General features: G+C 36.1%; 1 protein-coding gene across 6 annotated transcripts in view; it reads right to left on the bottom strand.

The window, feature by feature from the left end:
* The window catches only part of MLLT10 (MLLT10 histone lysine methyltransferase DOT1L cofactor), a 129,679-nt gene that overhangs the window by 51,073 nt on the left and 55,868 nt on the right, over positions 1 to 22,738 (bottom strand). For all 6 annotated transcript variants that reach the window (XM_066991621.1, XM_048061732.2, XM_048061730.2 and 3 more), the window contains 3 exons: positions 16,548 to 16,643; positions 9,212 to 9,467; positions 6,931 to 7,497 (listed from right to left, as the gene is read on the bottom strand). In XM_066991621.1, the coding sequence (XP_066847722.1) occupies positions 6,931 to 7,497; positions 9,212 to 9,467; positions 16,548 to 16,643 (919 nt within the window). The remainder of the gene's footprint in view (positions 1 to 6,930; positions 7,498 to 9,211; positions 9,468 to 16,547; positions 16,644 to 22,738) is intronic.

Raw genomic sequence — 22,738 nt, forward strand, 5'->3', positions numbered from 1 at the left:
AGTATGGAAACAACACCTGTATCTCACTTCTTTTCCACACAGCAAGAGAATTTCATTAAAGATTTGCTCGATCTTTCGCAAAAGATATACACCTTCAGAACAAATACCACGTTCAACAATGGCATCTGATATGAGAGAAATCTTTATTGTTTCAGAGCATCTCCTTGTTCCCCTCTCTCAATTTAAATTTTAATTCTTAGTTTTATAAAAAGAGACAAAAAAAGACATAATCCAAGCTCAAAATTAGAAGTTTCAGTATATTTTTTCCCTTTTTTAAAAAAATATAACAACACTACCTACTTTTACTGAATGCATCTGCAAAGATAATCAACTTCAGGAAAACTGAACACTTCATTTTGTTCACTATGCAGGCAACAGTAAGAGCAAAGCTGCCAGCTAGTTCTCATCCATGTAGTATAGTTTGCCCAGACTACCCTCACCTCAAATAAGCAATTTTTTATTAAGAATTCGAGACTAAACCCTAACAAATACACAGCATATGGTAGGCTTACAACAGGCCAAAAATAACCTAAAAGTACAGTTCAGAAAAAAATGATAGGCTTCTCTGAAAACCTCCCCCCCATCGAACAAGACTTTTAACTCAGTTTGAAAAGCAGCAAGCACAGCGACGGAACAAACCTTTAAGCCCAGTCCATTTTCTTCTCTGCTAGTACAGACATAGCCAACGATGAACAAAGTATTCATACAGGTACTTATTACCTTGCGCATACATCATATTTAGATGCTAATTGTGCAAATAATTCTTTATAGGCAAAAATCTAGACCTACAGAATTTATTTTAATAATTATGAAATTCGTACTTGGGTAGAAAATTGGCAAAGCTTGAATAAAAACAGCTTCAAACAGTAATTTACAAATTATTGCATCTTTCTGCTCAGTTGTTTAAAAAAAAGATTACTTCTTTCTGCAGAAATGAAGAACTAACAAAAACTTCTGCATTTTGTTTTTAAATGAAAGACGTAAGAGGGAACTCAGGAAAATATCCACTTTCCCGTGTACTTTTTTTTTAAAATCCAAGATGTATCAAAAGTACATAGCAGTTTAAATATACCATTCGCTGTTGATTACCAGAGCACCATAAGTACACCATCATTTTTAAATAAATATATAGAGGTATGATAGATTTTGAAATGTAACTAGAAACTAATGCCCAGAGTGACACTATAATTTGGGAATCTAGTTTCAAGTAAGTAATCTTCAAAATATACATTTTAACCTGCCAGACACTCAGCTTCTCATACAACAGTTAACTAGTCAGGTGAAACCACTTCTACAGATGCCAAGAATTTCTCTGCTGTAAGCAGACCTAAGCAGCTGGACCTGCAACCCACACTTTAGTTGTTCTAACTTACCTCCACCTTCCTGGGAAACATAATCGCTTCAGAAAGCCCTTGTACCTGTTTTTACTCAAATTTTTCTACAATTCTTTGGGGGAGGAAAAATGTGTGCTTTTTTCCTTTTTTTTTTTTTCTCTTTTCTCTGAAATCAAGTTTCGTTTCAAAACGATACTTCAACAGTTTCTAAATTCTTGCACCATTCACAGGGGAGCTGATGCACAAACTACTGATCCCAGGGCAGGTCGGGCACCCTAGAGACCTCCCACTGGAAAGGCTGAAGACTTCTTGCTCACAGTAACCCATCTAAGTAACACTATAGGTCTGCATTTTTGTTTTTCTGTCGTGATGCAATTATCAATGGAAAATTCTTGATCAAAAATACTAATTCTTCCCACACAATAATTACGATCACACTGATTTGTAACCATTTTGTAAACTGAAATAGTCTCCAGGACTTTTCAGTCTATCAAAGAGCTTAAGACACTCTCTGAAAAGGTCATTTGAAAAAACTTGAACATTTTATGTCTCTTCTCAACTGTTCCGTATTTATATTTTAGGAGAAAATAAGTATTAGAATTAAATACAGTAATCTACAAATTATTGCATCTTTCCGCTCAGTTTGTTTGTTTTTCAGAAAGTTTTAATTAAGTACTCTACTAGTTGTACTATCTATGAAATAATTTAAAGTAATATAACTTCACTATCACTTCTTGAAATGAGTGCCACAGGGGTGACAAGAGCAGATTTCCAAAACATCTCAGTAAGAACTTTGGACAAGAATTCTTCCTTCTGTGTTTCCTACACAGCCTGCTTAGTCCTAAAGGTCATTAATATCTATGACTATATCTATGACTATTAATATCTGTGACTATCTCTTTGTCCCTTCCACCCTCCCCTATCTGGAATACTAACAGGTTTTTTAACACAGTAAAATTTCTTTTCCTGCTTTGGCTTCTGGGGCACCTAGCTGATTAACAACAGCACAAACTGTTTCAGAACATTTTTATCTGAACTCTTTCCCCTGATAGATTTAGCTTGTAAGTCAAAGGCTACAGGGGAATTTAAACATAACGTCATGAAGATTGAGCATGAATTCTGAGGGACTCGAACTCCATGAGAATGACTCCAAGTTACTTATCTGCTTAGAAGCTCAGCTTTCTCTTCTATCATCAGTACAGCAATGAGCTTAACGGTAAGATCATCTCCTTGCATAGCAGCCTAACAAATAGCTGAGGAATCATCACTGCTAAAACCACATGGGAAAGACGACTAAAATACATTGGCTATTCTGAAGCAGTTAGTAAACTCCTATACAAAGCTGAAAATTAGACTGGGTGAAGCGTAAGATAAAACCAGAGGGGCCTGTGCCAAAAAAACACCTACTGTTTCTAAGCCAGAATTTGAAATATTGCTATATTGAAGTACAATACTGGGTTTGGATAAGTCCTTCATTGTAAAAACTGTCTAGTATGACCAACCAGAGCATTTGGAAAACTGGTCAAGAGTAGAACACATCTGCTACAGAAATAAAAACATAGGATCTAATAACAAGGTTGCTTGAACTGTGACAAAGGAATTCCGGAAAGCATGGTCTCATCACTTTGAAGACCAATTTGGAAGGGGAGGGGGGCTCTACAGGTTCTTTTAAATCCTAAAAGTACTCAGAAGGGCATAAAAATATTATGTGGTATTTCAAATATCGAAACAGGTGGTCCCTTAGCAACACTTGACACTATAAAATTTGCTGTACGCTTGAAATCAAGAACAGAACTGGAAGAGATGGAGAGGCATCCCTATTTGCTTAAAGCACTGCCGTTCCTCTAGCAATAAGTATCTGTGCAGAACAACTGCAAGAACTTTACCTACCATAAAAGACAAAGTTTGATTTATTTCTGACACTTGACTGCTTTTCATTTTACCTTGCTGCATTACCCCACAAGAGTCAGAAGGCACTGCATGCCACAAAGTGGATTTTTTCCTATTGCTTTGGGATGCAAGTTCCCTAAGTTTTTCACTCACTGGAGTGCATTCCAAACAGAAGGGCCAAAGCTTGTCTAAGCAGCTTAACGGAAAAACAAAATGTGTGAAAATTATTTACCGTAACTCACGTTTCTTCTCTTGAACCACACTATTAATTTCTGCACTACCACTGAATTAAAATGCAAATATGGTAAAAGAAACCTATTTGATCTATTTTGCTACTATTTGCACAGGTAAGCAATGGAACAAGATGCTATTCATTTCTTCCAATTCCAGGATGAAAGCTCTCTGTTTTTTTTTAATTACCATTGTTGCAAAAAGAAGGAAAATCTTCAGCAGAACGGATGGCTGTTCTACAACCAGTAATCTGACTAGGAAAGCTAGAAGGACTAGAAATCTTTAAGGATTATTCCCTAGAAGGACGCTCAGAAAGAACATAATCGTGTGAATACAACTAAAATGAATTTTAAAGTTGAAAGAAAAACTAAATCAGATCCTGAAATCACTCTGAAGAACAGTCATAATTTACAGTACACAGCAAACAGACAAAATCCACTTTGGGGAAAAGCATTATCAGCCATATATAACTCCCACTGACAACTGACTGATGTCTTACTCCACAAACTTACAGTGCCTGTGAATTTCCACCAGGAAAATAGGTGTGGTTTGTAAATTAGCTGCTATTGGCTAAAGTAGCTATATTTTTAACAGGGAGAGATGTATTATTAAAGTGTTAATTGAATATAAAAATTCTTTATTACCCTACCATTTAAATTTTACTTCATTTTTTAAATTACATTCCTCTCTGTAAGTGAACTGTCAAACAAACTAATGCATACAGTGTCTCATTTAAAGTTGCATAGAGCATTAGGAGTGAAAAATTCACGTGCTCGAAATTTCAGAAATACCAGATCAGTGGCGTGGCAACTGTAATAAAATCTGAGCGTTGTACCGGCTTTTAATTGCATGGCCTTATACTATTAATGGTATATCTCTCATCTTACCAAGCAGTAAAACAGAAGTTCTGTGGACCTGAACGAAGTTTGGAGATGACAAATGTTTTCACAAAATGAGCTGCATGCACTTATTCTGAATGACAGTTTTATGGAACATGCATAAATAGCACATGATGAATTGGCATTACTTTTTTTAAATGAGCTTTCCTTCATCTATCATCTAATTTCAACATAAACTGTGAATAGGATTATCACACATTTGGAATGATTTTTGTAATTTTTATGGATCTTGACAAACAGACTTAACAGAATGGAGGAAGAATGATAGTTTAAGATAACTATAACTCGTAAGGAAATTAAAAAAAAAGGGGGGGAGGAAATTGTTGACAAAGCGTCTCAAATGCTTTACTTAGCATGGTCTCACTCAGTTCCTGATTCTGCTTCTTTAAAATAATACAATAATGCCGAGTACGATTCAGTATGAACTTTTTGGCTCGACTTCCTCTACATTTCTTCTCACTGCATTTACATGATATTTGGTTCAAATAGTTCAGGTTCACTTGTCCTGTTTTGTTACTGGACAACATACAGACATTTCAAAGGAGGGGAAAAATCAGCATATCATACACGAGAAGATGTATGCTTCTGATAATACTGATAACACTCATATGCCCTTCCTCATTGTAACAAAATTGTAAATGGACTGCTAAACCCAGAAAATGCTTATGATGAAGTGAGGAAAGCAGCACTACAACCAAAAGAAAGAGAGGAAAACAGGGAGAAGAGTACATTAAAACAATATGCCCAGACTCAAACATAAGCTTGTGGATGAATTTGGAGCTCAAAGGCAGATTTCCCATCTGGTTTTGCTTCTTTGGGTTTTGTGGCCTTTTTTGTTTTGTTTTGGGGAGGGGGAGGTTGCTTGTTTATACATATGTTCTTCAGCACCTTTATAAATACTGCTGGTTTGGAGGGCAGGGCTAATGCTGGGGAGCAAGAATCTAAGTGTGCTTAACAGAGATGAAATTCTAGGCTTCATATCATGATAACTTTAATAAAACTTATATGGTGTTCCCATCCATGTATTTCAAAGCTTTTCACACAATGTGTTTAACATTATAAACATATGGAGGAACGAGATCTAATAAAGAGGACAAAGGAAGCAAGGATGGACCTGGCCAGAAAAAGGCCTGTTGTAGCAGCTGACGAGACCAGAATACTCCGGGACAATTATAAAGCAGGAAATACAGGTCATTTTCTTCAAAATAAGAGCTTGTACTTCCATCTGTTACCTCAGATGTAATACATAATCCACCTCAAATGGATTATAGAGGAATAAGAAAGTTTAGACTCAAATCATCAGGATACTTATCTAACTCTGTTGGGTGAGCTCTGACCATAACAAGTATGAGGTTAACGTGTTTCTAAAACTGCACTTTAATCAAAAAGATGGACAGTGAGCTAGGAAGTTTTGTCACATACCGTTTCGTCCTATCAATTTCTATGCAGGAAAAACACTTTTTTAATACCTTCCATTGCTACTGCTATTATTACCCTTAATAAAAATCATCATTTGCCTACAACTACCAAAGACTTAAGTATTTTTGAGATCAAGGTGTCGTTCTTAAGTATCTGCCTCATTCTGAAGCAAATATGAAGCCTCTGTTTTTTAAAGCATATATATTTTTACACTACATATTGCATACAGTGAAAACATGTAAAAGAATAAAAACCTGCCCATAACCAAATATTGAAGTTTCATTTCTCCTTTGCCCTCAAAAAAGGAAAATGAAGCCAAAAAAAGAACTAGAACAATAAAAAATGATAAAATTTCCAAGTTATGAGTATCAGATTGTTTGTTTGCTATTGTTTTCAACCAAATATATAGAGACCTCAAGGGAAACTCCAAAGCAAGACAGACTTCAGTAAATACAGTATTCTGCAATATCACTCCACACACAGATTTACTGAAAACAGAAAGCCTCTCACAGCCCAAACTGTATATACATTTAGAACAGAGGAAGAACAAACCAGCCAATTTCAATTGGAAAAAAGCACACCAGGACATGAAATCATCATCTGGCTACACAGGAGTCCAGATTCAGAATATCCTCTTATGTGTTTAAACTAATATCTCCATATATACGTTTTGTTGTGTTTTTTTTTTTTTAATTAATTGAGCTAAATTGAAAAAGAAAAAAAGATTGAGGGATAGTAAGCACAGCTAACGTGCCTGAGTACTGATTTTGTTTTCTCTAAGTAAAAAAAAAAAACATACAGACTATATATAGTCTGCATATACTATCTCTTAATTTAGCTAAGCCTGTCACTCAGTTTCCACAGCACCTATTTTCATGCAACTTATTATTCCCCCCACAGCCCCAAAAGCTGCATTCATCTCATATGTAGGTCAATACACATGCCAATCTAGTATAGCCACCTACAATGCATTGGTATCGATCTGTGGAACAAAACTTACTCTTCCAACCGTTACACTCTTAATTTTTACTTTTTTCCTAATGTGACTTTCCAGATACTTGAAATGTTACTCTGTTCTTGAAAAGCATACTCAGAATTAAGGCTAAAATAACAAAGATGCCTTTCGAGAGAATAAAATAATTCCAATGAATGCCTACCTGAACCCACTGGAGATGAGCCAACACTAAGACTTTGTAAACTTCCATTCCTGAGCAAAGTTGGAGATTTTTGAAGACCAGAGCTCGTGACACTTCCTGCAGCAGAAGCCACAGACGAAGTTGGGGAAGCAGAAGAAACTGAAAGATGGGAAATACTTTCTTGACTTTTATTTCCTTTGGGTCTACCAGGCCCGTGTTTACTTTGCTTATTTCCTTTCCGTTTCTTCTCTGTTACAGGTTCTTCTTCTATTCCAGAAGTTTGAGCTCGTTTGTATGCTGTAGAAGTAAGGCTTGAATTACCTATGTCTCCAGGTGAGCTGTCAAAGTTTTTAGATTGGGAAACAGCTGATGATGAAGGGAGACCAATTAAGGAAGTGAAACAATTGACAGCCCCCTCTTGACTCCCAGTCTCTCCTTTATGTACATCTTTGGTTGACGAAGTCTGTTGAGAATGAGTGAAACTATCATTTCGCAGATCTGTTTCTGTAAAACTCAAAAAATCCTGGGGAGACTGAACTGAACTTCCAGAAGATGACTTTATGCTGCTAGGAGTGCCCAAAAAGCTTCCTAAAGAAAAAGAAAAAAGTACAAAAATTATTTTTTTTTTCTGTTGCTGATGAAAACTAGCAGAAAAGATTAATATCTTAGAATACAAAACTCTCAAGTACAAGGACTTCATGGAAAGCATCACCAAGAGCTAAAGAATCTGTTCTTAAAATGACTCGCTGTTTCTACTGTTGATCTCCCCTCTGCTGGGGATCTGAATCTCAGATTTTCATCACTAAGTTTGAGGGCACAAACCAGGTAAAAGTGAATAAAAGGAGAATAACAACTTTTTTTTTTTTTTAAAAAAAACACACCTTTGATATCCCTCGTTTTGAAACCATAACAAACATTTAGTATAAGTCACAGCAAGATTTTTCCTTTAAACACTTCCAAATAAAGAGAAGGCAGCTGATAAAACGTGCTGTGATCACATCTACGCTGTGCCTGCAATCTTCCTTGCCATTCTACCTAAATAAGGGGTCTGACACAGGTCAGGGGAACAGCAATTGCACTTAATTTACCCTGGCTGAGGAGGTGTTCCACAGAGGAGGTATTTTTCAAAAGGACAGGAAAGGAAGTGGAGCAAAGTGTATAAAATTGGCATTTTAAGACTTCTTTACATTGTCAGAGAATCATACAGATCTTTTGTGTAATAGAATTGCATTGCTTCTGTAATATTTGGAGTGCAGTCATTTCAACACTGTATTAGCACATGCAAGGCAGAAAATGAAGCAACTTAGGAAATACAAACACCAATTTATTTTCACTGACATTCAGTAATTTTCTAGGGGTGAGTGTATGTGGGTACTGTTTTCCAAAATTTTAACTGGTGACTGCTATCCCACCAAGAGAATACTCCCAAATATGACATTAGATATTGAAAAAAGTCCTTTAGAAATTAGTATTTTATCATTTTATCAATTAAAAATTACTTATAATTTCATTTAAAAATACAATTTATATCACTACTTTAATTTAAAAATCATTAAAGGTGTTGTTCTGTATTTTAAGTAACATATCAAATTAATTTAACGCAGCTTTAAAGAAATGTCATGCACATAATAAAGATCTATTTTGCCACCTGCAGCAGGCAAGATTTTTCTTTAGATGTGAAATTCTAGAAGACAATTTTAGAAGTTTTGAAAATTTAAACAAAAAACATTTTGGTATTTCAAATGAAAAAAATAAATACTGAAAAGTAGACAAATTTGGAAGTGCTCGTTGCATAACAGTAAAAATTAAAACTCAATGAGCAACATCTCTAACTTTGAAGAAAGTGGTATATTTTAGATCTATCTTGAAAAATTATTTATCAGTCATCACATCCTATACATTACCAGTTTTGTTCTAATATGGACTAATTAAAACACATTTGTATTATTACCTTAAAGAGCTAAGACAGACCCCTCTACTCAATTTCATATGCTGAATGTTACCCCAGACCAACTTTTCAGCAGATAAGAAACTTCTGGTTTTTAGCAGTTAAAGAAAATACCCTAACAACCTAAACAAAAGTATCACCTTTGCCCTTTGAAGATGCACGACCTTCTTTTTCATGTTGTGACAATAAACACTTTTTCCTGAAAAAAGTTATGTTTTCCCAAGTGAAACAACATTCTCATTATTGAGGATAAAGGATGAGCTACTTCTCAATATGTAATCTGTTTTAAATATGTAAGATTTCTGTCTAACTCATGTCAAAGCAAAAGAAGTATTGCTGTGGAACGATTAGTACCTTGCTGAAAAGGGCTAGCTGCAGTCACAGTTGTTCCTGGATTTCTTCCAGCACCAGGCTTTCTTCCCCTCTGACCTGAGCTGTGACCTGCAGATTTCTTCCCTTTGCTCTCTGACCCTCTAGCCTCTGAAGAATCTTTTCCACTTGAAACGTGCGTAGAAACTTCCTGGAAATTTGCATTTGTAAATCGAGCTGTGGTATCTTCCAACCGCTTCAAGGAGCCTGACATGGAGTTGTTGCTAGTGCTTGTGTATGTCTAGCGTTGTGATAAGAAAAGAATTCAAGAAAAGAAAATGTAAGGTCACCTGTAACAACCAATATACACAACTAGAATGCTACAGGTGCTGTAGTTTCCACTAAATTAAAAGAGAATTAAGAATTAAATCAGGAATTAAAATAGTTTATTTTATACAAAGAATAGTCAGTTACTAATTATTTAGCTCAGTGACAATACCGTCAGATCATTTATTACCAATTAGAGCAATCTGCGGAAGCCTACTTGATGACTTATCTACCACAGCTAACACAAAGCTATTAGTTTTACTATACAAGACATCAGTAATCAGTAATGACACTTTAGTAACACAAGACAAAATCAGAGAAACAGTTCTATTATCTTGCTAGTATATTCAATTTTACTCATCTAATAATCCTATTTATGTCAGAAGAACTACTCATGGTACACCAAGTTCAGAACGTGCACACATTTTTCTATGCCAAGGGCTGGAAAAAGTTGCATGGTATCAAACTTATTTTTACCATTTGAGGAAGAGAACCTTTGACTTGCCATTGTCATAAGGCCAACATTCTTAATCCTCAGATACACATTTGTTTTAATGCACAATACATACATGCTGCACTTATGTATACATGTCCTGCATATGAGTTTCTCCATGTCTACTCACACAGCTTATTAATGTTTTGGAAAATGTGAAATATCTTATATATGTTCTTATACACTTAAAGGGTTAAAAGAAATCACTGTTTCAAATAACAAACTTAATGTTCAGATACTTAGGTAACTAGCAATAGCAGAAGTTACATAAAACTCATTGTTAAGTTTGTCAACACATGATTAAAGTGCATAAAACTTTTGTTGAAAAAATGCACAAATTAACATAAACTTCATTGGAAATTTTTACTGAGATCAATAGATTCATCTTGTATAAATGGTTATTTGAATACAATGTTGTTATTTTTACTGCTTCATGTTAAAAACTAGAAGAAAAAAAATAAGAGACTTTAAAAAGACCTGTATGCAGTGCAATCAAACTGAAAATGTTGTTCAACCTACAGTGGATCTGATGAAGGCTTCAGAACATAAGAATTTGTATTTTAAAACTTTATAGTCTCATCATCAAACCAACATCAACTGTAACAACCCTGGCTCCCCCTTCAATCTTCACTTCCCATTGTCACACCAGCCTTCCCTTGGCTAGTAGCTTCTTTAAAATATGGAAATGGTTTTACCGGAATTCTGCTGGTAGGTCTGTTGTTTTAGTGGTAGTCCGTTGGTTTTTGTTGTTGTTGTTGTTTTAACTTGTTTCATACAAACACTGTAAACCACTTTCCAAACTACAACAGGTAAGTCAACCCAAATTAGTCCAAAGGGAGCACAGCAATATACGAATCTGAGAGATTCAAACTGGTTAGACTTCATGCTTTGTTTTAGAGGTGCCAGTATCTCCATGCAGAATAGGTCAACACTGATGACAAAACTCACTCTTGAAGCACTTGCCCTCCTCTGAAGCCCTCCATCCCTGTTGCACCACACCTATGTGACCTAGTGTATTAAAAAGCCATGCAAAGACAACACTTCCAGACTCTTCATTCACGACTGAAAAGCAGAGCACTCCCTAAATAGAAATAAGTAACACTGAGAGCCCTTCCGACTTGAAGGTCCAAAAGTAACAATGGTCTCCATGTTAACATTAAATCAAGAATTAACAAATGATCTTTCACATTTTCATACTGTTCAGTTAGTGTTATTTTTAATACCCATAGTAAGCCAAACCAGTAAAATGAATCTCACTATATAATAATTTAATGAAAAATACACATCTTTATGAACATGTGGAAAGTATCTGTAAAGTATCCGCTGGCATGAAACAAGCTCTGCATAGCCCAACTAAAACCCAACTTCTTTTTAAGCTAGCAAAGAAGTTATTTTCATTTACCTAACTAAAAGGGAAAAATATAGCACTTCAAAATTGCAAATACAGCCCTACTATGAACTGCAATAAAAATATATTAGGGATTTTCTGAATAACACCGAAGAGGGATTATCAGTTTAAGTCTGTTAAAGCACAATGCTAAGAATAATTTACCTCACATTGATGTTACTGTATTGGTAACAGTTCTTAATGAATATGGAGCCAATTCTAAGGTAAGTTAAGTTTAGCAGTTAACTTTTTGAACTATTACGAAGTCCACAAGTATGCTCTGTTTTCCTGAAACTGATGTGTCACTTGACCTGTGTTAAGACGCAGTGGTTCAAATTTGGGTCATTTGAACAAAGGGTTTCCAGACACACCACAACCCACCCCCTCCAAGTCAGCTTTTTCTAGGATCTTCGATTTCTCCTCTTACCCAGTTCCTTCCTTTCCTAATCCTCATCTCCTTCCCACTCAGTTCTATATTAACTGCGAAGAGAAATCTACAGAGATATCAACAATGAGTTTGATGTTACCTAGCATCTCTTCTCCATTACTGCAGGGGGATATTTGTGTTTTGTTTTTTTGTTTGTTTCATTTTTGTTTTTTGGTAAAAAGGAAATTAAGAGTTTAACTTAGCTCTACAGACTGGCCAGGGCTAGAAAATGACAAGCAGACATTCATTTGCATATGCTGTGCAGAGATTTGACGTGATGATATAAGGCTTTGTTTGCAGTCACTCAGAAGGTAAGAATAATACGATTCAGCTATGAATGCCAATGAAATATTCAAAGACTGCACACCTGAATCCAGACTGGAGAACATGCATGCACATAGCACTTCTGCTTTTGAAAGTTTTGCTCCAGCAGGTATTTCTGTTTCAGCAGGTGCTGTGAAATATTCTGAGTACACATCTAGATTTCAGTGTATCTTGCACACCAATGTGATGCAATAGACATGAAGAAAAATAAAATGGTATTGTTTGGTCAGTAACTTTTTTTCCAGATTGTGCTGTTCACTTTAAGGAGTTAATTAAAACAAAATGCCTTAAAACAGATCCGCTTCTGAGATCAAGGTGCAGCACAAACTTTAGATTATTAAGCTAACTGGTTCATAAAATAATGTACCCACTCCCAATTTTTTTTTTTCTAAAATGCTACACTCTAAAGGACAAAGACGTAATACAAATGTCACCATGTCACCACAGGAAAACACCACCACCACCAGAAACACTGCTACACCATGGCAAAGTTACATTGGTTTGGGGTGTTTTTTTTTTTTTGAGGTTGTAAGAGGGTGAGAACTTCTTTGGTTACTTAATAACTGGCTTCGGTCTCTGCAGTCCCCTCGAGCTTCCCCTGCCTTCCCCGCTTCCCCCAGCGCATGCCTTTTAAATGGGACACGCAGCTGGAGGCTTCCCCCTGCGCTGCTCACACTGCAGTCAGTCATTTCCCTTCGCTGCAGTGCAAACATTCCCCCAAAACGGAGATTACTCAGCTCTTGGCCCTGAAGTCCATTCCTCGGTTTATTTGGGAGTACTTAAATAACCAGCTCATGAATGTTAATCCTGTTCTCAAAGTCAGTATTTGCCACTGCAAGTATCAAGCTAACAGTGTACATCACAGTGCCTTTATTACTCCTCATAAACCGCTTCGCAGTTCTTTTTCCTTAAACTTCACTTTCCTACTGCCAACTTGGTGCAGAGAGCTACTGTCATTTTTGTACCTCACGTGTATCACTGTGCACACTGAACCGAGTCCTGAAAGCAAGTACAGCAAGGGTTAAAAACTTCTGGAAAAGTTTTAGTTCTACTGCAAAGGCATAATAATCATTCTGAATATACACAGTACATCCCAATGCTTGAGACGCCTTCAGCCCTAACCCAGATGTGCTCTTGCAGAGAAGGGAGGGACCGCAGCAGGCAGCATCCACAGACGTGCCAGATGGTAGGAGAGTGGTCCAAGCAGAGCAAACAAACAAAAAGCCATGCGCACACACACCCCCACAGCCCACAAACCCCACACTAATGTAGGATAGCAATGTTCAGTCACAGCTAATGGAGATTTCCCTGCTCCTTCCCTTCCCTCCTGTATCCTGCTGCAGCAAAAGCCAGGCACCTCCCTTGGGAACCACGACGGGCTGATACCAGGGTGAGCTGAGGAGGGTTTATCACCGGTATCTCTGCTGTTAAAAATACCGTTTAGTTAGCTGTACTTTCTGCTCGCAGGGTCTTTTTAGTATTTTGTCTCTGGCTACAATTTGAAAGCAGGTTATTGCTTTGCATATCAGGGGTGCTTTTGTCTTCTTTCTTTAAAGAAAAAATTCTAAAAAAAAAAAAACAGACCATATTTTTCTGGGTAATCTGTCAAACCAGACACATTTTTAAACTTTCAGTACAAGCCCAAGCTCTCAAGGCTCACAACCTGAGAAATAATTTTTTATGAGGATTAACTAAAAGGTTGGTGGCTCTTACACAGATCCCATGATCATAAGGAAACTGAATATTCCCATCCAAGTAACAGAAATGCTAAGGGAAAGCCTCATCTGAATATAGAGAAATATTCCAGAAGTTATTCCAGTCCTTTTAAAAACATTTAGTATTTATGCCCCAAAAGAAAAGTGAAAAAAATCTTAGTATATATTAATCAGAGTAGTTCGTTTCTTATTTCAAAGATTTTCCAATTTGACTGATCCAGACTAGGTGGTGTTTGCGGAGACATTACAGTAATGCACAGAACTGCCTGCTGGAAGACGTACCCATAGCTGAACACAGCATTTGGACGGGAACTTCATTAAATTTCTTCCAATTCACTTTTACAGAACTAACCAAACCAACTATACCCACACATACAATGTAAAACCCCAGTTTACTCTGCAGCTTTTCAGGAATGTGACTTAAGAAGCCACTCATCCAGATAAAAACATCCTCCCAGGCACCACTTACATAAAAGGTCACTACCACTCTTACCAAAAAGGATTTCACTTCTTCAAAAAAGGAAGAGAAAAATTTATTTCAAATTCCAGTTCCCACAACAGGAAGAATGTGATAGCAGAAGTGATTTACAGAAGTCATAAAATGAAGTATTCACTGCAAAGACAGACTGCTGTGAAAAAGACAGCGAGCCCAAATCAATTCTGCCAACTCTTAGTAAAAGGACACACAAAACTACCATATTAACAAAATATTCTGAACTAAGTATTATTCTCAGAAGGAAACAAAGCTTGTCTAATTATTAAAATTTCAAATTTTTGAGGAACACAGTATGAATTTATAATTTAGAAAAGCAAATGCACGCAAATACAAAAGGACTTTAGAAAAAAATCAGAAGAAAGTATCTGAAGAAACTAGTCAAGAAGAACCACTGCCGAATACCCAGCAGATATTAAAAAAAAAAAAAGGAAAAGAAAAATCCTATTTAGTAACTTCAACCAGAGACCGGTTTTCCTGAATGTCTGAAGCACCATGAAAAGAAAGTAGAAAATGGAGCAGTTAAGTTTTGGTAGAAACACAGGGTCTGAAGGTAAAAGAGAGAGACAAACAGCATCCAACTGTCTTCCACATTAAAAGTGTATTCTAATAGGTAAAACTTAGGGACTTCCAAATGACCAATATTTCAACGGATTTTCTTTAACTTTCACACAAATATATGGCAACATCACTTGTTAATAACACTTTGTATGATAATTAAGTGACAAAAGGGATATATATATATTCAGGAAAGATAAGATCATACATAAACCATACAACTGTTGTTTAGGTTTTGTGCTAAAGGAACACGTCAAACAAGGAAATTCTTTTATAGGGTATCTTATATTGTCTCAGGCTCAAGGTTCAGGACAAATTAATAAAATGAAGTAAAAAACAAATGAAGAATCACATGGACTAGTCAACATTCAATAAATCCTGTCACACTCACTATTTGCAGTATCTCACTCTCACATCAAAAGAGCAAAGTGGCAAAGCGACTCTAATTGTTATTTAAAAATAAAGATAGAATTATCGTGAAATTGAGAAAAACACTGACTAGTAAGTCTCACTTGACTTATCATTATCAAAAAGAATACAGGAGAACCAGAAACAAGAGTAGTTTATCAGAAGTGTGAGTCACAAGTAACAACGTTAACAGGTACACACCCTCAGGTCAATACACCTAATACTGAAAACAGAAAAATATGCAAAACATACTAAAAAGTTTCCTTTCTTGGTGATGAATCTTCAAGCTGATACCATTAGCTGATGTAATACGCACAGTGATTAAAGAAAGCTGGTATTTCAATATTTTACCCTTTCCTGGTATGGTCTTGGTGTACCATGTGCAAATTGACACATTTGTTGAATCATCTCATCAGCCAAACTACACGCAGTTAAAACGAGCTTCAGCATCCCTTCTAAAAAACAAAGTATTCTACTACTGATGGCTAATTAATTCAGCCCTGACTCAGATGTCAAACATTCCCACATGAATGGTACAAATGTTTTTCCAAATCTGAAGTGAGAAAACTCATTTCCTAACACTGCTGCCCATTCTGTAATATCATTAACGTTTTTTTTTTTTTTTTTTTTTGTGGATAGCAAAAGTGATTACTGTAGTAATCAGAACAGTCAGATCATACTGAAGCATAATCAGAACTGTCTATATTATTTAATCCTCTATACTGCCCTCTGAGTTAAGTATTTGCTAGAAGATTAACAGGAAAGAAAGACCACAGAATCTAACAGAGCAGACTGCTAAAAATGACAAATTGATATTAAAAGTACACAAAGTACAGCATCACGTACTTTTTACATGAAGTACCATTATTTTCATAATTACCAGGTTAAATGCTTACAGGTTCAGTAACAGCTCAGCACACAAAAGTGAATTTCAAGGGAAAGATTTTATAAAACTTCTCAAACTACTAAACATAAAATCATTGAAATAAAAGTTCCTGAATTATTAGTGGCACCTGACTGGTGCCATTAAATCACTCCCTATTTAGTTACAAAAATCTAAAGCTTTCTTCCTATTATAAACCTCAAAGTGTTTTCAGATTTTGCATTATAGGAAAATATACCAAGCGTGCTTGAGAGTTATAGCATCCTTGCCATTTTAAAACTCCTGTGTATCCACTAGAATGATCACATTAGAAAATTTCAAGATAAGTAACTGAAGTGGAAGAAGAGGAAAAATGTATTAACTTACTTTCTCTGTAGTTACAGTAAGAGATGGAACCAAGGATGGTGAAGACTCTGACTGCTTCTTGTATTTTTGCTTGTGTTTATCCTTCTCTTTGTATTTCTGTAAATTACAAAAGAAAACATAATCCAGGTTCAGCTTCACCTTTAACGTAGCCCGCTTTAAGTAACACTCAATGTTATTAAAATTTAAGAAAGATAATGAAAACAAATCATGTATTTTTATTTACTTTCAAAATATACAAACTGAAATTCTTCAATTATAACCAGTATTAATGAATCCACCGTCATTAATATCCATCTTGTCAAGAATCAATTAAGCAACTAAAGAAACTAGATTAAAAGCCAAGACATGGCCTTCTCCTTCCTGCATTTCCACACCTTATACTCCTGCCTTCATGCATTTCTACACCTGCACAGTATTTTTGTTGGGATATTACTGTACATTGAAGTTTTAGCTTGGCTCCCCTATTGGCATCTCCATGCATAAGAATGTGAAATGTTATTTCAATGTCATTCCCAAAAAGATGCATACATTTTTATATAAGTAATTTAATGAATTTTTCTATGTTAAACCAAACAAAATACCAAAAGCTATATAAATCAGGTCCTTTCTAAAAAGGCTGAGAATGTATTTATTTTAAACACAATGTGAAGCATTGGCAGCGTGAATGAATTTGTACAAACAGAGAAAATCAATTCTTAACCCAGAGCCTTCAAAGAATAGTAGAAATCTTCCATGTTGGAAGGAATCAGTTCTTAGAATATTAAAGAATCAGACTCAAATTGCATTTATTTAAATAATTCAACTGATGAATACAAAAATAGAGTCTAATAAAATTAACAATTCAACTTAGAATACAGTAGGAGTTCAGTATTTTCACTAATTTAATGAAGAGCAAGTAAAGAGGGCCCCTTTTTTCTTAAAATCATAATATAAAAAGCCCACATCAACAAAGAAACAGCAAGCCTGAGAGAAAGTTACTCAAAATACACTAGAACACCGAAGTATTTTACTTTGTTGCTAAAATTTTACCTGCTAGAACACAATATAGAAAGTCCTTTTGATTGTTTTAACACTTCTAATAACTCAAAGGAAGTTCCAAGAGACAACTCTTTAAAAGACTGATGGGAATTTCTAGGTTTGGTGGTTTGTCGCTTTTTTTTTCTTTCCCACCATACAAGAAGAGGATTTTTTTCTTCCCATTTGCCCCTGAATAGAAATACGGAATTTGCGCTTCGATTACAAAGTGTGCAGGTGTCATAATTACAATAATGTATGCCACGAAGTAGGAATTCAAGGTTTTAAAACCTAATACAGGCTTGTTGAGGGAATTTTTGAACAGAGGTTTGTTTTGTTTTGAAGGGGTATTATTTGTTTCAGGCTTTTTGGATCTGGAAAGTACAAATTTGAAAAAAAAATATTGAAAAAAAGAGGGGAAGGATTCAACTGCACCGCACAGTCATTTCTATCATTTAATGCAACAATCCAAGAAGTGCTACCTCATACTGCCAAAATACAAGCACGGATCAGGAGAAAACAAGAGCAACTACATCAAGTTTCCTGTGTTAGCCATCAAATCTGTGTCAAGCACAATACATAGTTGATTCAAAAGTATTTCAATGGTGCTAGTTACCCAGCTTTCTATGTCATCAGTGCACACGCTTAGATAAACTTGAGTAGCAATTTCACTGAACCCCAAAACAAGCCTCAAGAAAGAAATTATGAAATAGAACTAAGCCACTTCCTATTTAATTTTCATCACCGTAGTAGGAAATTCAAATCACGCCGAAGGATTTTTTTTTATTTACAATTTTGGAGCAAAGAGATTTTCAAATGCTTTAAGATGAAACATCGCAGCAACATCAGTAAACAATAGGAAATATTTAAGTGAACATGTTTTACAATTTCTTCTGTTGACTTTCTAGTGTTCTGTTGTGTTTTGTTTTTTTTTTGTCACGGGTTTTTGTTCGTTTGTTTTACTTCTACCATTATTTTTGTCTGAAAGGCTGAGGACTGTAGAATTCTGATCAAAAGAACAGTCAGAAAGATTTCAAATTATATTCTGTAATGCACTGAAATCACTTTGATAGCAGTCACAACACAACAGGATTTGTCATGAAGAAGGAAAGAGGGATACGAAAAAGGGGGGGACGATGTATGGGAGCATAAACTTGAAGAGACTTGAACTTGAAAAGAAGATGCTTTAAATCCTATAAGACAAAGCATGAGCAACCAGGTCAAATGGCTCCCCCAGACCCGAAACACTAACACGCAGTGAGCTAGGACAGGTTACCCACGTGCTCGCAGATGGCACCGTCGGACATCACTGAGGGCCACTGGCAGGGCACCCCACTCACAGGCTTTTCACATAGGAAGATCTCAACCCCAGGAGGTCTGATGTCCTTAGCTCTGTATTCCCTCCTCCTTTCAGGTTATACCTCCTCTAGCAAATAATGTCTCTCCCCCTCCCCTTTTTCTTTTTTTCTTTCTAAGAAAAGTTCAGATGCCCTACTTCTGAATGGGAATTGACTCCAGATGCAAATAACATCAAAGAAGCAGGGCAAGTTTCACTGCAGGACAACCTTTGAAATGAAGGCCCAGATTTTACAATGATAAGAATGAATGTTTCTACAACTTGCTGAGGGGAAGAGACGTATCTCCCAACAGGGTGAGCCCTTGCAGTTGTACCCTTGTCTCACCCTAAAGATGCACACAAAGTATAGCGAGATCTGCTTCTGTATCCACAGAAGGAGTAACAAAGGAACATGAATTCCCACAATATTTGACAAACATGAGTTTTCAATCAAGTTGGTCTCAAAGGAGGCACAAACTAATGATCTTTCCCTCTACCAGAAAAAGAGTATATAAACAGCTGGTCCTCCCTGGCTACTCACTGAGATTTTTGTCAGACCTCTTCCTCTGGTCAGCCACAGCTCCTGAGACAAACATCTGTCCTGAAAGCCCCATTCTGGTGGAAAGCCACCAATCTAGAGAAAGCGATGATAGCAACTGTCTGACAGTAACGCAAATCTTTCTTGAAAGGAAAAAAAAAAAAAAAGGCAGAAATTATACTTAACAAGGACTGAAAATAGTGCTGCTAGTAAGTGAAGCACTGAGGGCAGACAGAACCCATGCATCCCACTTACATACTAAAACTTCTTTTTAAAAAGATTGATGGGCATGAGTTCAATTATTCCAAACAGAATACATTCTGTAGAAAACAAGAGTTTGCAGAAAAACATTCTAAGGAACTTCAATAAATACAGGGCCAAGTACAGAACTGGCAAAGCAACCTTCAGTCTTGGTTCACAAACAGGTAGCTCATCAGACCGGGTTCAGGCAGCTCCTGAAACCCTTTTTTACTCTAAGAAAAAAAATGAGGTCTGATTGCCACCCAGCCATTGCATAAGCAGCTGTAGTATTATTTGTCCTAGAAGATGAAGAGCCCTGATTTACGATGTAGCTAAACAGACTACAAAGTACCCAGAGTTCATACGTCATGATTAATCAGAAAGCTTTATTTACCACTGGGAAGCTCATTTTGGACTTTCGTTTCTTACCTACAAAACTATGTAATACCTTCTTAATTAAAATAACTACACGATGCAAGGTAAGAAAACAAATGTGGTCCAAGGTTTCTGGAATTCTACAGCACCTTCTGTACATTGCCCTCTTTGGGGGACAAAAAAAAAGTTGAAAAAACAGCAACAAGGCACATTTCAATGGTTTCTATTTCTTCTACAAAGACCAAATCTATAAGACTATTAAATAATATGGTTTTACAAATACAGTTTGGTTCCAGCTCTTTGGTTTTTGGTTGTTTGTTTATTTTTTGTTTTGTTAAGCTCATTTACACCTTAGAGTATCCACATTACTCCAAAGACCAGCACTTGTCCACTCATTTTCTTTAACATACTTTCAGATTACTGAATGAAAGTATCTCATCAAAATATCAAGTTAAATATACTTGTATCATTTTATTTTAGCTCTAATCTGCTACCAACAGAATAAGTGTTATCGCATCCAGGTTTCCCAGGCTGGACCTCAATCTCCAGGAAGACTGAATTAAGCAAGTGATAGCTTTTTTCAGTACAGATGGAATGGATGACCTCAGCTTTTCTCTAACAGAATACATTTATAACATTCCCACATGTAAGAATCAATTAATTTATTAAAAGTTGAGTACATTTATTTGCAATTCATTTTTGTCTCTGGAACGCACTTTTGGAACGCAATTTCTCCGAAGATGTTTCAACAGTACTTCATTTCATGAAAATATGTTTTGAAGTTTGGCATTTAACAGTTCACCATTACAAAAAAAAAATATCTTGGCCCCTCTCTCACCTTTCCCATGCTGTGTAGTTTTTCAGACCTTCTGTGTGCCAGCCCAAACTTCCATAATAGCAGCAACAACAAAAAAAAATCGAAGTGGATAGTTTTCTGCTGTTTTAGTAAGTTAGGTTATTTCGGTGAATGAGCCTGAGACAGACAGTAACAGGGACATGAAGAGGCAGAAGCAGAATGGAGAAGCAGGAGCTCACCTGCCTGCAGAACAGGAGACTAACTTCTGTTTTGGAATTCCCAAAACACGTGCACACTATCAGCAAGCAACATTGCTTGGCCCTTCAAACAAAAACTGCTTGGCTGACCTTGGAGTATTCCATTTTTACCCCCTTCTCCATCACAGAAATCACGACCGCTACTACTTTTGGCTGTCGCAAGTTCTCAGGGAGTTAACATTTTCAAATCTAGCTCTCTTAGCGATTCCTGTAAGCAAAACCATCCGAATGTCTAAATCACTAGTTTTCAGCCACTATTTTAGACTCCCTCAAATAATTTCAATGTATCCAAATGTTCTATTATCACAGAGTATTCATATTGCTGCTTTTGTTATTCATGGATTTTCTGCACCATCTTTCCATCCCTGAAGCTTGTAAATCCATCGCTGTCACCATCACAACTAACGTCTTCAATAAAAAGCTGTATATAGCTCTTGCTAATCCCCGATACAAGACCTGTTTGGCTCTTACTAGTGACTAGAAGCTTTTAGTGATACAGCCATAACAATTCCAGAATGAAAGATGCCCATGGTCCACGCGTCCCATGTTCAAATCCTAATTTATCTTGTTTTGACAAGAACAGCCCTAGCTCGGGCATTCATCTATCGTTTTATAGGGTATAAACCACAGCAGGAAAATTAAATGCAGTGGCAGTGTTGCTACAGTCACAGCAGTAAAAGGATATAGGCACGGCATGGTTTACAGGAAGAGGTGGAACAGCACTGCTGACATTATTCAAGTACCTATGTATTGGGCTCTAAGCATAAAACTTGTTACTAACTACCAGTCTTTGAGACAGTTACTTGAAAGACTCAAAAAACTCCTTTCAATACAGTGCTAATGATCAGAATTTTAACTGCCAGTCAGTACCAGATTCAAAACTTGGCAATAAAAATGCCATCCAAAGCTTCCCTACAAGACTAATGGACAACAAATCTTATTCAGAACAAGCTACTTTTATTTTGATATTTAAAATATCTTTCTCTTGTTATTTAGACAAAGACAGACATATTGATCAAATGGAATCAAAATCAAGCAGACCTATGACCTATAATGACCAATTTTTAATGTTCACGTGTCGTTTAGTTTTCAAATTAAGACAAACTACATTGCACAATTTTCTCAAGCAAGAAATGTTCAAGTTGCTTCCAACTTCAGCTTACTTTTTACCCTAGTTGTTCCAAGTGACTCCCCTCTATCTTATAATGTGGCAGAGTTCCACTATTACGGAGTTAAGCAAAGGATGCTACAACACACCGAACTTGAAGATCAAAAAATCACAATCTGTCAAATATAGTTGACTTCAAAGATTTTGAAACTGTTGATGAAATTAAATAATGTCATAACAACATACATAACAAAGAAAATAAATAAAATTAACATCTAATAATACCTTAAGTATATAATGGCTATTTTTAACTGAACGGATTTTGGTTGATCCCTGAAAGGTCACGAAGACCTGGAGTAGCAAAGTGATTTTTCTTTATAAAACCACAACTCTTGTTTAATGAGTGTGGAAAAAAAAAACACTACAGTAGACATCTATTCAAAATTCTGACACTGTCAGTATTCCTCTCAGAAGAACTCCCACAAAAGCCACAGTGAAAGAGCTTTACAAAAGAAAAACAACTAGCA

The sequence above is a fragment of the Anser cygnoides genome, chromosome 2 (genome assembly GCF_040182565.1).
Source record: "Anser cygnoides isolate HZ-2024a breed goose chromosome 2, Taihu_goose_T2T_genome, whole genome shotgun sequence".
In the NCBI taxonomy this organism is placed as follows: domain Eukaryota; kingdom Metazoa; phylum Chordata; class Aves; order Anseriformes; family Anatidae; genus Anser; species Anser cygnoides.